The following is a 17225-nucleotide window of genomic DNA, read 5'->3' on the forward strand; positions in this document are numbered from 1 at the left end:
AAAAAGATCAAGAATTTTAAAAAGCCAACGACCAAACGCATACTTAAGAGCTTTATTGGCCTATGCTCTTATTTATGAAGTCATATCAAGGACTTCACGACCAAGATAGAACCTTTCCAGCAACTTCTTACTAAAAATGCCGAATTTAAATGGACAGAAAAACATGACGAATTATTTGAAAAATTGAAAGAAGACATTTTGAATGCCCCTTCTCTCTATCATTTCGACGAAAAGCTAGAGATAAGGCTATACACAGATGCATCCTCTCACCAGATTGGAGGGCTATTAGCCTGTTTTGATCCCAAAACTAACGAAGAAAGAATCGTTTCCTATTGTAGTAGACGTCTCACAAAAACTGAGATAAAGAGCTCAGTATGGCAAAAAGAACTGTATGCTATTATATATGCTTTACGCAAATTTAGATATTTCTTACTCAATCGTAAATTTAAATTGTTTACAGACGCAAAATGTCTAACCTCTTTACGTAGTCACCCGGACAGGGTAGGGAAATACACTCGCTATAGACTTTTCTTAGCTGACTATAATTTCGATATCTGTCACATCGAAGGAAAGAAACATCCGGCTGATATCATTAGCCGCTTAGAGCAGAATAGCAGTAATATTTCAGAACCCATGGACCCACATCAGGCAATCGAAGATCTACATGCATACAGATCTAATTCATTAGAGGAACCCATTCTCCAAATAGAATACTCAGGATCTTTGAAGAACTTACGAGAAGAACAGCGTATGGATGACGCATACGCTGATATTATAACAGTTTTAGAAGGGGGAGAACCGGCAAAAAGTTCCACCACGAGAGCAGCCAAATATTTCCAATTAAAAGACAACATATTGTATCGAACACAAAAACATCCAGAACTTGGGCTACTTCATCTTTTATGCATCCCGAAAAGCTTGGCAGGACATTGGTTCGAGTCTATTCATAAAGACCCGTCAGCTCCCCATTTTGGGTTTTCTAAGACATATAAGACTGTCCTTAACAAATATTACATGCCAAACATGAAATCATACTTGGCATTCAGAATCAAGAACTGTAGAGAGTGCCAACTCCTGAAAAAACTACCCAGAAAACAACAAGGTGAACTTCTGCATCACCCGATAGGCCATATAGGAGAACGATGGATGTTTGACGGCTTAGGTCCCTATCCGCACGAAGAAGGAAAACCAAAATATGTTTTAGTCGCCATCGAAACAAGTACACGCTATATAGTGACAAAGGCTGTTAATGGGATTACAGCAGATACAATTGAACAATTCTTATTGGAAGAAATCATTCTGAAATTCGGCGCCTTTCGTTTCCTTCATCTAGACAGACATCCTGTGCACAGAGCGAAGAAACTTCAAAAACTAGCAGAGATATACAACTTTGAATTTAAGTTTTGCCCTGCTTTCAACCATCAAGACATAGGATTAGTCGAAGTTATGAACAAAACACTGCAGAATTCCTTAAAATTTTTCGTCCAACAAAATCACGAAACATGGCCAAAATTATTGCCTCATATTACTTTTGGTTTAAATAGTTTCGCTCAATTAGGAACGAAGAAATCCAGCTTCTTCCTCATGTTTGGATACGAACCCAGGACCATCAGCGATTGCAAACTAAGGATTATCCCTCAGCTACAGCTTGAACGGGACCAACTCGTAAAACTTCGAGAAAAGACACGGCATAACTTACTGAAGGCTCACGAACAACAAAAGAAGTACTTTGATAGAAGACATAAACAACAAACTTTTCACACTGGAGATAAAGTACTCATTTACTTTCCCTTTCGAAGAATTGGAGAGTCATCACAATGGACTGATAGATACTGCGGACCGGCTACAATAATCACAAAACTAAACAATAATCTCTATCGAGTTCGCATGCCCCATAATTTCAGGGAGAGAGAACAGAATATTTCCATTGACAGGATTAAGCCATTTCATGCAGCAGAAGAATACATATATAACGATAATGATGACGAACGCACCAGCTAAAGAAGGAAAGAGAAGATAAGAAGTGAGAAAACCAAGATCATCATCCTCTCAGCAGATATAAACGAGCGACATGCGAAACGCACTCTTCATGATTTAGCGGCAAAGAAAAAAAAGCGAGACAAGAAATAAAACATGGAATAGAAGAAAACAAGATACAGCATATGATGCAGCTAACTATTTGAAGTGACCAAATCTAGTACCCACCTTAGTATTCAAATCTCAAGCGATCCCTTGTCTTTTTTTCTCACTCTTATAATTCCTAACCAACCTGCATTCTGTCATATAAATAAGCATACATACAATTTCCTTCAGTGAACAAAATTGCAAGCCAGCATTTTCTTTCGACTTCGAGCGAACGAACTTCACAAGGCCAGCTACAACATTTTTTTCTCTTCGCTTCTCCGCTGCGTATCATATAACTATCACTAACACATTAACCTACATATACAGAGCGTTCAGAAAATCAGGACTTTTGATTGGCAACCTTTTTTCCGCCGTGCCTACAATTATCAATGTAATGACTTTAGCCATTCTCTAAGTATGTTTTGTCATCTATTAACTAGTACTAGCCAGAACTGGACCAATATTAGAAACTTTTATATAATAGCACTCTTTGACGTGCGAACTTCATAACATATACTGGGGACATTCCCATCAGTGACGTAGTTATAACTATTAACTGTAATCATCAGAGCTTCGACAGCCTCTCCTTTGAGGGAGATGACGTAATATACGGATCCTGCTTAGCTTAAGAGGACAAACTGTCAGTGCTCCAACTTCAACTTTAAAACTTATGTGATAATATCTCAAACAGTGATATCAGTGACCAGTGCTTTTAACATTGATTTTGTGTTTCAGTGTTATAGTGTTTTCCAGTGTCTACTGTGCCCAATATGCGGACTCCACGTGCTGGCACAAACACGAAAAAATAATCCAGTGGCTTATTTTTTTTCTACGCCCCGGGGGTGTAAGGATCCCCACGTTGCCGTACCAGGCAATAACCACGTGTGAACTACATGTGTTGATAATAAACACAAACAAACAGACGACGTTCCCGAAGAGGAGTCGATCACCATCGCCATCAGTCGGAAGGACGAGTACCCACGATGGAAGCCGACAAGACAGAATAAAAAGGACCTGCACACCTCGACCAACATCAATCTTCACGGATTGGTCACAACACCTAAAAACCCCTCTCACGACGCTTGGTCACCGAGAGGTACCTATCCTTATACCCACGACGCTTGGTCACCGGGTTCCTTTCCTCTTTCTCACGACGCACGGTCACCGAGAGAGAGATACCTAATCTACACCCCTCTCACGACGCTTGGTCACCGAGAGTACCTCACCTCAAAAGCCCACGACGCTTGGTCACCGGGCTCCCATCTAATCTTACCTGATATTAGTGGAATTTCTTATTATTTGTGTACATAAAACTTTTGTAATAAAAAGGTGAAGGGAAAAGTCCAAATCCCGAGTACATTTATTGCTCTACCCGAGAAATCTTTACAATATCGAGAGTAGTCTGACTCGTGGGGCGAGTCGGGTTAGGTAGTGGCAAAATCACTTCGCTGGTATGACTGATGATGTAATTGAGGAAACGATCCCGTTGCGTAACTGTCCGACTATGTAAATTTACATCTGCCATGATTATGTAAGTGTGGAAGTTGTTGGAGATATATTGAAAGAAGATGAATAGAATAGCATGATCCGGACGAACGTAAATGGTTGCCACAGTCACATATAGTGCTTGATAGTATAGTGATGTAATAAGGTATTCAGGAATATTTGGGAGAACTGGAGAATGATTTCGAAACGGAATAGAAGGCGAAAACCCAATCGCTACTCCCCTATTGGCTCGTCTAGCAGGTATAGTGCTATCTTGGTGTAACAATTGAAAGCAAGATATGCGGCAGGGCAGTATATGGATGAGATGAGTCTCATTAAGGATGAAGGTATTTATGTGTTCTTCTAGTAAAAGCGCTTCAAAAAGCGGCTTATGCTGTGGTAAAGAACGATGTTTAAAATAAGAAAGAGAGTACCATAGTGCAATGCAGAATAATATGGAATGTGACTGGTGAGTGATAATATATATTATTGCCTGAATATGTTGGACAGATGTTGACATAGAAAATTGCCTTGGCCGTGGATTGAATTTGTTGAGCGACGTAATCTCGTAGAAATGGGTGGGTGTTTTGTACCGAGAGGGTTAGAAACGTCAGTAGCTGATGAACAGTGACAGGTTGTTGTAAAGCAGGATTGGTGGGGAGTTGGATTTGTTCTGGTATGCGTAATGGTGCCACAGTCTCCGGTTTCGATGGCTCTAGAGCTGGCTTGGAACGACATTTGTAACTGTATGTCGTGTGAGAATGATCTTGACATGTGGAGCAGGTCGGAGGTGGTTTGAGATTTGTACAGCTGCATGTAGGATGGGGTCCAGAGCAGTAATCGCATCTGAACGGGTTTTTGCACTGTGAAGTAGAATGCTGGCCATAAACCTGACACCCTCGCAACGAAGAGGTAAAGGAGCAGAGATGCGTGGTGATTCAATGCGATGATGCTGTTTGTATATGTATGCGCCACGAGTTAGTAACTCATCGATAGTATGTTGAGAGTTGGTGAGTACCCGCACCATGTAGGTCAAACCATGATTGTTTTTGATCCTGAGACATTTAATGATATTATCACCTTCTAGTTTTAGTTCTTCAAAAACTTCCTCGTCAGTGTAACTCGGATCTACCCCTCGTATCACAACAGACAGTGTGCTCGATTTTCTCGGTGGTGGGGGCTGTTTCGTGCGTTGATCACTGTTCTTGGTCATAGTTGATCCAAAGATCTCAAAACTGAATTTGTTCCTGGTCGTGCGGAGAAATTCCGGATCCGGCATCTTAATAATCATGCCGTTCCGTATTCTGACTATCTGAGTGATATTAGCCCGAGGCATATACTTTGGATCTGCACCAAGAGCAGCTTTGGATTTGAAATTTAGGATCAAAATTCTGGAGTAAGAAAGAATAAATTGGTGGTCGATTCGGTGGAGGTAGGTTGGGAAACTGGCGATCATCCTGAATGTCAATGATCATTGATGCTTCAGAGCTTGCATCGCTTAACTTACGCTTTCGTTTAGCAGGCGGCAGCTTTGTGGATGCGACAAGAGAACGTTGACGAGCTGAAGAGCCCTGGCTGATAGAAATTCGTTCCAGAGAATGTCATCTCCGTCTAATCGGTTTCCCGGAGGAGCAAGAAGGTTCCGGTGCAATAAGTGGCAAGCCAGAATGTTGCCCAATGACAGGTTGGGACGCCATAAGTCACGTTGAAGTGAGACAGTAGTGAGACAGTGTGTCGAAATGAAAAGATGAAATGAATGAATGATGAAGCTAAGCTTCCAAAAAATATGTACGCTAATGTGTACGGTAATGCAGTCTCCACTCGGGTGAAACCCTGAATCTCTCCCACTCTCTCACCCATTGCTGAGACTTGCGTACTTGAATCCTCAAATACGTAATAATCACAGCCTGGACTCGACACTGAGAACAATGCCTCCAATGGGAAAGCTGGAAACCAGCGAAGTATTACTGTGTACGATTCACGAACCGTTTTCATACGAAGTGGTTCTCGGTCCAACTCTGAGAGTTAAGATAGAAGCGTTTCTTGAACCAGTTCTGATGATAGGAAAACGTCAAACCGCTTCTGACAGCGGTTCTTACAAAGTTGTGCAATATATATTGAAATGGAATATGAACCCAGTGATACTGATACTAGATTTCAGTATGTATACATTAATTGAATGACAGCGCTCCTTTTTAACATTCCACTGAATGTAATTGGTCTTATATTGATATTATGCATCTGAAAATCAATTCTTTGCTTTATTACATTTTCCTTCGTTCTTGCCTTTTTTCCTTTTTTGTATTATACATTCATGTATTATCTCGATATGATCTTAGAGCTTTATCACAAATTTACATATCTCAAATTACTGTATCCCTATTTTTCGATAGTATTGTGAATCTAATATTTGTTTATTATTTCATCTATTTTCCACTAATCTTAGTTTGTTCTATTCTATAACTTTAATTATATATTATTACATATAATAATAATTAACTAATGCATGTATTTAAATTATATACAACAATTATATTATCCTGTTGAACACAAATACTTCCTATATTTATTTGTATGTAAACGTAAACTGTACGCCTTCTATAGCTGGAGTTATATAATCGACTGTGGGAATAATTAAGAAACAAAATAACGGAATAGATAAATAAATCAGTCCATCGTTGCCTACAGAGGAAAAATGAAATGAAATCTTTAAGTTTTACGTCCCACGGTTATGCCGGTTAGGCTAAAGGAGACGGTGATGATGAGTAATGAATGAAATGGTGGAATGAAGAAAGTGGGAGGAAACGGGAGAACCCCGAGAAAACCCACGCACAAAGTTCACTTGGCGGGGGCTGGGATCGAACCCGGGACCCCAAGCACCAGAGGTGAACGCTCTACCACTTTTTTTTAACTTCCTGACTATTTTTTTCTATTTTAACCACTTCTCAGTACTACTAGACACGACAGGGACACGAACACAGAAACATCGAGGACAGTTAAAATTCCACCCTTGCTCTTCAGAGGGACTCGAACCCCCAATGGGCTTCACCTAAACGATCATCAGCCTAACGCCTCAGACCGCTCGGCTACACCCACCGGCTCCACTGAGCCACCGCGGCCCCTTGCCTACAGAGGAAACAACGTCTGGTTGAAAAAGCAACACAAGGTTGCATTGACTTTGGTTACCTCTGGTGACAAGCATGTTTAAAAAATATGTGATCAATTCATCAATCTGTTCGGTTCCACATGAAACAAAAACATTCACCGCCAATAAAAATAACAGAAATACTTTGTAAGACTTGGTAACCCTACATGATTGAATCTTACTTGTTCGACACGTTGTATTCTTCTCTTACTCTCACTACTTTCGCCTTTTGATGGGCTTCTCGACTACAAACACACACATACACACACAATGAAATCAAAACTACTACAGTTGCATGAAACGAATATATTTATTCAAATGTTTTGCATTGCGCTTTCAATAACATTTCTCAAATATGTCGTTCTAATAGCAGAGAATATCCTGGTGACGTCTCGTGGAAATTCTCTGGACGTCACGACGTAAATAGGATGTCCGTGGGACGTTCCAGATATGTCTTACTTGTTCTCGTACGATATCCAACCACTTCTAGATTTTTCGTGCATCTAAAAACCGGGTCCACTTTTATCTTACATAAAAGACTAACACAAGAACCGGTCTCTGTAGTTTTTTGACATTTCAGAACCGGTTCTAGTCTTTTCTTCATTTTCCAGAACCGGTTCCACAACCACTTCTTAATAAACCAAACAGGTCCTTGAACAAGTTCCTGAACCATGATCTAAACGCAGAAACGGTTTTGAGAGCGGTTCTTAAATGTAAGAAATATGTTGAACCAGTTCTGGGAGAGGTTCTTAAAGTTTAGAAAGTAATGGAACCGATTCTGGGGGCGGTTTCTAAAGTTAACAAAACAATAAAACCGGTTCTTAAATTCAACAAAACAATGAGACTAGTTTTGGAACGGCTCCTAACTTTATCATGGGTTCTTGAACAAACAGAGCAGTTCTTTTTCCATCCCTGATTTCCAGTGATTGTCCACACAATATATATACAGGGTGTTTCAAAACAACACTGACAACGTTTGGGAGGTGATTCCCGACACCAAGATAAGACAAAAAGTATAGACCAACCTGGGTGCACAAATGCTTGTTTTCGAAGTTATAGGCTGTCAAAAACATGAAAAAAATGAACTTTAAAGGTCCATAGCTCCAAAACTATGGGACCTACCGTAGTCGGGTCAAGACTTCACTTAGGAACTAATATGTGTGCTATCCAAAAATATATGTTTTAGAATCCTGCGGTACTCACGCAACAATTTTTATAGAGGGACTTTGGCTACGGGCATATAATTTGAAGTACTCAGCAACTAAGACTGTGCAAACTTGTGCAAATAAGACGGCAACGGAATAGGTGAGTAGTAGTTGTTCTAGGTTTATGAATTCGGAAATTTCATCTTGCACAAAAATGAACCAACTAGTGTACGATAGATCGAGTAAAATTGTATTCTTTTTGTTCACTGATCTTTATGAACATACAGTTACTTTAAATGGCAGGTTTACACTACATGCTTTAAAACGAAAATAAAATGTTACATTAGGCATTTTCTAAGTAGTCACCATAATTCTAGGAGATTGTTAGTTCAGTGTCCATCAAGTAATAGATTGTTGTATTAGTCATGTTTATTTTGTTACTGAAATGGTGTTTGGAATATCTTTAAATTCAGTGATCATTTTTTAAGTGTAAATAGTGAGTGTCATGAATAGTTCCAAAGCCAATTCCATTCAAGTACTGCGTAAAGACATGCGCAAAGATTGACAGTCAAGTAGACTATCAATATTTCTATGATAATCAAAACAATCTATGATAAACAATTTGTTAAATGTAACTACCTTTGCTAGAACTTTCAAATAGAATTCAAAATTATCTAAATAGCTCTGTAACAGAGGAAATGTTTAACGAAGTAAGGCGTGAAATTTTCAGTTCTCCCTTTCTTGTAATATTATTATTATTTTTTAAATAATAACAATAAGAGGCGGAGCAACTTTGAACATTGTTACAGATGGAAAAATGATTTCCACGATTCTTAGATGTTATTAGAAATTGATCAGCCGTAATATTGGCCGAGCATGTGTAAAAATGAAATTAAATTTCTAATGTCCCACGATTATGTCATTTAGGCTAAACGAGATGAATGGTTATGATATAATTTGTGGAATGACAATGTGGAAGGAAACAACATTCAGAAATTCCATAATGTTTCCCATGCTAAATGCATGCTAATATTACTTTGCGTTCGACAATGCCGAAGGGCGTCGCGTCTTACTCTTCATGAGCTGTTCGACGGTTAGAAGCAGCATCACACGCCACTGCTGGATATATGATTAAGCAATTCGTTGTTATTTTTATTGTAGTATTTGTATCCAAGGGCGCCGATTCCGGAGGACCCGGGCTCCCCAAAGCTCATGGGGGCCTCCTATGTATTTTTATGAATATGTATTTTTTTATTGTTATATGTATTTTTATGAATATACAATATTTGGCATAATTTGAATTCAATTTGTCTTCAAATCCTCATATATGCCTTCTTAGGCCCTTGTCTGCAATCAAACACATCTGAATGGGTTTCCCCAAAGTTGCGGAGAAACCGGCGCCCTTGTTTGTACCTCCCATCAGAATTTTAAAAATGCCTTCAAAGTGGAAAATTATCTGAAGCACCAAAGCAGGGGCCGCAACTTACGGGAAGGAGAGGGAAAGTCGGTTTCGCTGGCATTGTTGATGTGACTTCTCTATTACAGTACTCTCGAGCCGCCACTACATATATCATATATTCTTATCTTTGGACTGTCTTTCAGTTAACAAAAATTAAAGAAGTTTTCAAAATTTTGGACTATATCTCATCAACCATATTGGGAACTATCAACTTACTAGTGCCATAATCAAACGCTTGATTAGCGTAAACTTCAGTAATAGTCTCATATTAATAGCTAACATGGCTATATCGTATAGTATCAATTTTTAGATTTACAAAAAATAGTTTTCCTAGAAAACGACGTATAAGTATTTACACTCATCTATTTCATTTTGTTCAGCTACCGGTTGGCTTAAATCTTGTCTTCGGATTTCTTTTTGGTTATATACCAATAATATTGTAGTTTTAAATAATGAGTTATATATATATATATATATATATATATATATATATATATATATATATATATATATATATATATATATATATATATATATATACAGAGGGGTGCCCATCCCCCCCAAAGCTGATGGCGCACTTCCCCCAAAAACTAATAATCTCTTTCCTCCTCAAAACTCAAGTCCTCTAAAAACAATTGCCCAGTGTAGCAGTAGTTTTTATAGTAGACCTACTAGTAATTGTTATTTTTGTTGTTTTTATTTCCTGTAGTAGTATTATAGAATGCTTGTAGTAGTAGTAGGAGCAGTAGTAATTATAAAAAAATGGCATTACTTTTATTAGTAGTATTGGTAGTGTACAATACTAAAAATGTTCTATAAGGATATTGAAGGGTATAAAAACTTCTACACACTGTGTATGGCACAGATATTTTTTTTTTTTTTTACAATTAGTAGTATTATTTTTTTCTTTACAAAATATTGATATAATTCCCTCGTACATGAAAAGTAAGACGCAAGTTACAAGTTATTCAGTTTGATACCAAAAGAAAATGTTATCCTCGAAATTAGCCTACAAAAAGAAGTGATATCCAACAAAAAAACATTCCTGTAAAAGAGCCAAGTACGAGTGGCCTTAAAAAGAATTGAAATCACAAAAATAGGCGCCAAGTTCTGGTGGACAACAGTTACAAACACTCACTGGCTCATTTCAAATTTAGATTTGAAACTTGGCTGTTGTCTGTATGGTTACCACTAGCTCACAATTATGTCAAACTACTTTATAATTTTCAACAGACAACATAGGCAAGTTTCAAATCTAAATTTGAAAGTGATTCCTTGAGTGTTTGTAACTGTTGTTCACCAGAACTTTGCGCCATCCCTTCATATAGCAACTTGCGCGGTACTTCATTCGTAGAGTTTCTAAGCAGGGGAAGGGGGATTCATTCTCGAGATTAAAAAAAAAAAAAAAATCGCATCGTGTTCCAATGTTATTCTGACGACAGCAAAATTACTTATTCGACATTAGAGTAAAATTCTTCCCCATTTTTTTTTTTTTTTTTTTTTTTTTCTTTTTATGGAACAACTTGCGCCATTCATCCCTTCTGTGGGCGGCCCTTCTCTCTTAAAACGAACCAACCTTTCCTTTCATACGGCTACTTGCGCGGTACTTCATTCATCAAGTATTGAAGCAGGGGGTACGGGGGTTCACCCCGGAAAATTTTTGAGAATTAGCTTCTCAAAATCGTGTTTTAATGCTATTCCGACAGTAAAATTGCTAGTTCGAAAGTAGAGTAAAATCCCCCCCAAAATTTTTCTCAATGGCGCAGCTTGCGCCATACATCCCCCCTGTGGGCGGCCCTGTATATATATGTATATATATATTAAATATATATGATATATCAGTTTATATATAGTATATATTTGATAGAATGAATATAAGTACTTCATATTATACTGTTTTAAAGACAAAAACATTACAAGTATCCCTACCTTTACAAAAGGTTGTTCTATATTGATTATATTTTCTTTTGTTCTCTGTAATTTGCTTGATATTTCTTCACATCCGTTGCTGACGATGGCATGCATGTGATCTTCTAAGAAACAACTTCCGCGCAAAGGGTCGATTGAATATTTTAAATAAATTAAGACAATCGACCACCATGTAAACGGTTTAGCGAATCATAAACTACAAGGTCATCACTAACCAGTTTTGACTAGATTAGTTAAGTGCGATATCTGGATTATACGAAGATATATTTGAATACATTATAACAATTCTGTGGTCAAACAGCAACATGTGATGTGTAACTATCTGTAAATAACGATTTTTTCAGGCTTTTCTATATTTTGTACTGAAACAAGTGATTTTCGTTTCAGACTATGAATCTATGGTAGAGTTTCGAAATATGTAAACTCAATACTGAAACTACAACGTAGTAGTAGTACTTGTTGTAGTAGATCTATAACTTTCCATTTGTAATATAGGAATAAGTTCAGAGATAGAAATTATTCTTGAGATGCTAAAGCAATATTAAAAAATCATTTACTGCTATATCTGACTACTTTTGCTATATCAAGAATATTGCCGGCCGTAGGCAATTTGCCATCCCGTGCAATGGTATCATTTGTCGCCTCTCTCTCCAGAAAGAACAAATTGTAAAACTCACGGTTTTAAATATGCTACCCATCATTAACAACGAAGGGGAGGGAAAACGTATTCGCACTCAGAAAGGCCTAAACACTACAAATACCATCTCGTTGCGTTTGTTTTTTCTTTAATTAATAATATATTATGTTAGTGGAAGATAAAGCAAACGCACTTGCATAAGAAAGTTAGTAATCCTTTTTTTGGAATTCAATATCGAGCTTCAATTTCAATATATCAGTTTCAATTCCAATGCAACTACTTTTTTTATCTTGATTTCTTGATTTCTTGATTTTCATTCTACATCTGTTAAGATTTTTTTTTTTGTTTCCATCTTCAATGATAAAGAACTTATTTATGAAAAGACAAGACTATTTTTCATATCAAAACTGTCATAACTAACTAAACAGAACAGGTGTTGGTTACTGTTCGGAAATTGAGTTCTTGTATTTGACAACAATCAAGCAATTTATGCTGGGATTTGTTTGACCATTTGCTTTAGCACTGTCCAAGCTACCTAAACATGATTTATGCATGTAGTATTCAAATAGAGGGTCAGCTTAGTGAATTTAACTACCACAATCATCCAATAAAAATATTTATTTTAAATTATATAATTATGACACGTTTCACAACCACTCGAAACTTGTCGTCCCGTGCAAATGCACGTGTTGCACATATAGTAGAGCCGGCCCTGGTTTCATTTGAGACTCTACCTGCATTCTGCTATTAGAAGGACTACATATAAAGTGTTGAAACTGTAGAAAAGTGGAGTCGTATTCATTTCACAAAACATCAGAAACAGCTATCTGTGCAGTAGACAGAACTGAGACCTGTTATTGAAATTGACATATTTTATTCAACCATACGATTCAAACTGTATCCATTAATCCACACTGTAGACCAGTGACATGAAGAGGGAGCTGACGCGCTTAAGCCTTTACAAGGAAAGTACTTGGGCTCGAACGGATGAATACGAACCTTTTGCGTTAATCAAACATTTTATGAATGAGTAATTAAAGGAGATAATTGAAAATGTTGTTGAAAACAAGCACATTTCGTTCTTAGAATTTAGTATTTCCATCACACTTTTGTGTCGTAATCTTCTAACTAACTAACTAACTAACTAACTCTATGGCCATGGAACCCGGAGGTTCAATGCCGTGTTCGCAAAAGCTCTCCACTGACTTTTATCCTTAGCTAATTGGATCCAGTTTCTACTTTGTATTCCTAACTCTGCGAGATCCATCTTAATATTGTCCTCCCATCTGCGTCTAGGTCTTCCTAATGGTCGTTTTCCGATTGGTCTTCCAGTCAAGACTTTGAAAGCGTTTCTACTTTCTTCCATTCTAGCTACATGACCTGCGCACCTAAGCCTCCTAGACTTGATGACCCTAACAATGTTGGGTAAGCCGTATAAATTATATAGTTCCTCGTTATGAAGTTTCCGCCATTCCCCATTCCCGTTCCTCTTGGGTCCGAATATTATTCTCAGGATCTTGTTCTCAAATACTTTCAGTCTATGTTCTTCCCTCAGAGTAAGAGACATGTTTCGCAACCACACAGAACAACAGGCATGATTATCGTTTTATATATTTTAAGCTTCAAATTCCTCGACAGAATTCGCGACGGCAGATTTTGAACCGAATAGTAACACGAATTCCCTGCTTTTAGTCGACATTTAATTTCTTCGTGAATATGATTTTCGTCTGTTAATGTTGATCCTAGATATTTGAAACTATCCACTTTATCAAAAGTATTATTTCTACTTCTTCTATAGAACGTAAAGAAACTAGACAAAACAAGCATCATTATTCAATAATTTTGTGTGAAAAGTTTTGGATTGATTCTAGTTTTGAATTTCTTTTAAAAAGAGTTGTTAATAAGTTCCTTGCTACTTGCTTTTGTTTTCAAAGTCATTGTGTAAATCACTTGCATACAAGCACGCATTTTACAGTAAAAAATAACAATCAGCACTCATTTCACGTTTATTGAGGACTTATTAGTCTACCTCTTTTCCGTATAGAATTTTCTTGGCACTGATGAAGTAAATTTATAGAAAATCCCATATATGCTGCCAATTTCTGCGAAAACTCCTTTTATCCCTTTCCGAGAAATTAACGTCAAAAAGTCTCACTAAATGGGATTTTTCCCATGGATTGGCATCATTGAACTGGATTGTTGTGCAAGTGAGTTGCGCACTTCTTTCTATCTGTTAACTAATTTCATCAGTATTTCAAACCCGTAGGACTATAGAGAAGGAGACTTATTAGTTGTCTGTTTCCTTTTGTATGTACAAATAGTAAATTGTATTAGTATAAAAAATGACATTTTTGAGATCAATGTTGTAACGAAATTGATGCATAATGTTGAAAAATAGTTTAACTTTACCAACAATTATTTGTTCCAATGAATTTCAAAATCAGAATGCTTTATTAGCCTGATTTTTTAAAAATCAATTCAAAAAATATGTTGAGTTATGGCTATTTATTTTTATTTCTAGATATTTTTTATTTTTTTTCTCTCGGCCGTGCGCCCCCTGGGAGCTTGCGCCCATAGGCCCGGGCCTACCGGGCCTATTGAGAAATCCGGCCCTGTGTATATGTTCGATTTTATTTAAATGCAACCAAGGTCAGATCCCGTATTTTGTGCTCTACCAAATTCAGTATTTACAAAATCCTGGAAGGCCATTTGTCAGTTCTGACATCCCCAATTGTGCGATTCATTAGCGCGTTATCTGAGCTTTCAGACTGACAAGGGGCGACTGCACATTATTTATTTATTTTATTTCTTCATATCGATAAAGGGTAGAAGTTAACCATATCATGTTTTCAGTGTCTTAAAACAAACTATAATAGATAGCGACAAAAATTTTTCTGGAATCGATTCAGTGTCTCAAAGGAAATACACCATCTTCATCTGCATTTCTCTAAAAAACCGGAAGTGCTGGAAGCTTAATTCCACTATGGATTTCACTATGGAGATTCATAGAGCAAAAATGATAAAAGACAGTGATAAATAGTTTTCTGCAATCATTTAACCGTCTGAAGAATATGTTATATCTCCAACTTTATTCCACTATGCAGTGGTTCCCAACTTTCTTTAACCTGGTGCCCTCCTTCGAAAGCTGTGCATACTTTATGCTTCTCCCTTTTTCCTTGCTCGTTGCTTTACGTCATACGTGCTTTTTGTCTGATCTCTTCTACGCTTTCAGATGCAGCATTGAATATACCAAATCTTCAATAATAATAATAATAATAATAATAATAATAATAATAATAATAATAATAATAATAATAATAATAATAATAATAATAATAATAATAAATATAATATACCTATTTTTATAAGTTATTGAAATCCGTGTTGCAGATTGAAATAGCATTGTATTTGATATTTTGGTCAAGAATTTTAATTAACATAATTATTTTAGTTTTTAATAACGTAGAACTCTTGAGTAGGAATAGGAATGGACAAGCTGTCAATACTGTAGTGTCTGTGAAGTTTGCTAAAACTAAATTGTAAAGTGTCATTACAAGTGGTCTTTATTCATAAAATCACAGTTTGTCTATTGTTAGTAGCTTGAGTCCCTTAGCTCGCTCTTTACGTCACTCAAGTTGGAAACCACTGTTCCAATCAAACCGGAAGTTGTAGAAATCTGTTAGAACTTCTAGTTGGAATATTACTCTTTATATAGCAAAAGTGGTCAGAGATAGCAGTAAATGATTTTTTAATATCGCGTTAGTGTCTCAAGAACAATTTCTATCTCTGAACTTATTCCTATATTACAAATGGAAAGTTATAGATCTACTACAGTTTCAGCATTGAGTTCATATATTTCCAAAACCTACCATGAACAGCACCCACTCACTGTAAACACTGACTGGGAAATGTAGATCAAACGAAAGCACAACAGTCTCCTGCATGAGTTGAAAGTTGATATCATTGATATACAGTATGCGGCAAAACAAACAGTACTGAAATCATATCGTTGACATTTATTTATTTGTTTTTTGTATAACGTAATGAAACATAGGAAATGTCAAAAGGATGTCAACTAATTGTTACTCAATACAAATTGTAAATTTAAGAGGAATCGAGCCTGTACATCACGTGTTCAAAATGCTTACCATTATGTCTAACATTCTTCGTAGCCGTTCTGTAGATCGATGAACATGTTAGTGAACACGACTTGCTGGAATAACAAAACAGATAATCGAATCTTCTCTCTTAACTCCAGTACAGTGGTAGGGTATTATCTATTCGGAAAATTGCTTTCTTTAGTATACCCCACATGGAGGCATTTCCACTCATCTCCTGCAGTGAGATGCTGGCCCATACCGTATGAGCGGAAATAGTGCTCTAAAATAAACATCTTCTCCTCTGTTGTAAGTAACATTATCTTCTCTCCAAGTGCATACTCCGCTAGTCCACACACAACTAAGCATAAAATGTGGCGCTCACAGCTCATACCACATTGCGCCCGCACACCATTTGCAAGCGAATTCCAGTACCGGTACTGTTTATTTTGCCGCATACTGTAGCATTGAATATTATTGATATAGCAAGCAGCAAGTGCAATGAGTACTTACGGACTTTTTGTCAAGTGTACATTTTGACTTTTCTCACCTTCTGCTGATAGCAGCATTCTTCGCCAGTGCTGCTGTGGGTGATATGTAGACTTCGGATCAATATGCACTAAAAACCAACAAAATATGCATGCAAATACCGGTATGCGCTAAAAATCACGAAAATATGCACTCAAAATATTCAAATATGCACTGAAAAGGGAAAACATGCACTAATCAAAAGCTAAAGTTAAATGAGAAATTTTATTACATACTTACGAAAAAAGTTGTATTACTTGAACTAATTATACTTGGTGTAGCCTTATAACTATGATAAATCGATATCAAAAAGTCATTTCCCGATAACTCTTACTGGTTTTGCACCATGTAAATCAATATTGAAAGCAGAAGTACTAGTAAATTTCTGCCTTATCAAGTTTTAGTAGAGAGATAGGGATGAGGACGTTTTATTACTTTGAACTCTGAATCGATCTCCAGAAAAAAAAAAAAACTTGTTACTAGTTATTATCGTTTTTGATTTATGGCTATGAATGTTGATACCAGAATAGATTGATTTCTAACACTTCCGGTTTAGATAGAAAGTTGTTGGAGGTAATGAAGCCTATTCTACGGATGCTGAATTGATTCCCGAGAACCGTTTGTAGATATCTCTTACCGTTGTTGCTCAATACCTGTTGATGGATGAACAGAGCGA

At 36.9% G+C, this 17225-nt stretch overlaps 1 protein-coding gene across 1 annotated transcript in view; it reads right to left on the reverse strand.

Annotated features, from left to right (window-relative positions):
• Window positions 1-16102, reverse strand: part of LOC145686494 (guided entry of tail-anchored proteins factor 1) — an 82389-nt gene extending 66287 nt beyond the window's left edge. Inside the window, exon 1 of the mRNA XM_081759868.1 lies at window positions 16073-16102. Within this exon, the coding sequence (XP_081615994.1) occupies window positions 16073-16087 (15 nt within the window). The 5' untranslated portion in view covers window positions 16088-16102. The remainder of the gene's footprint in view (window positions 1-16072) is intronic.
• Between the last annotated feature and the right edge of the window lie 1123 nt (window positions 16103-17225).

Source organism: Thermobia domestica, chromosome 5 (assembly GCF_964235325.1).
Source record: "Thermobia domestica chromosome 5, izTheDome1.hap1.1, whole genome shotgun sequence".
Taxonomy (NCBI): Eukaryota; Metazoa; Arthropoda; class Insecta; order Zygentoma; family Lepismatidae; genus Thermobia; species Thermobia domestica.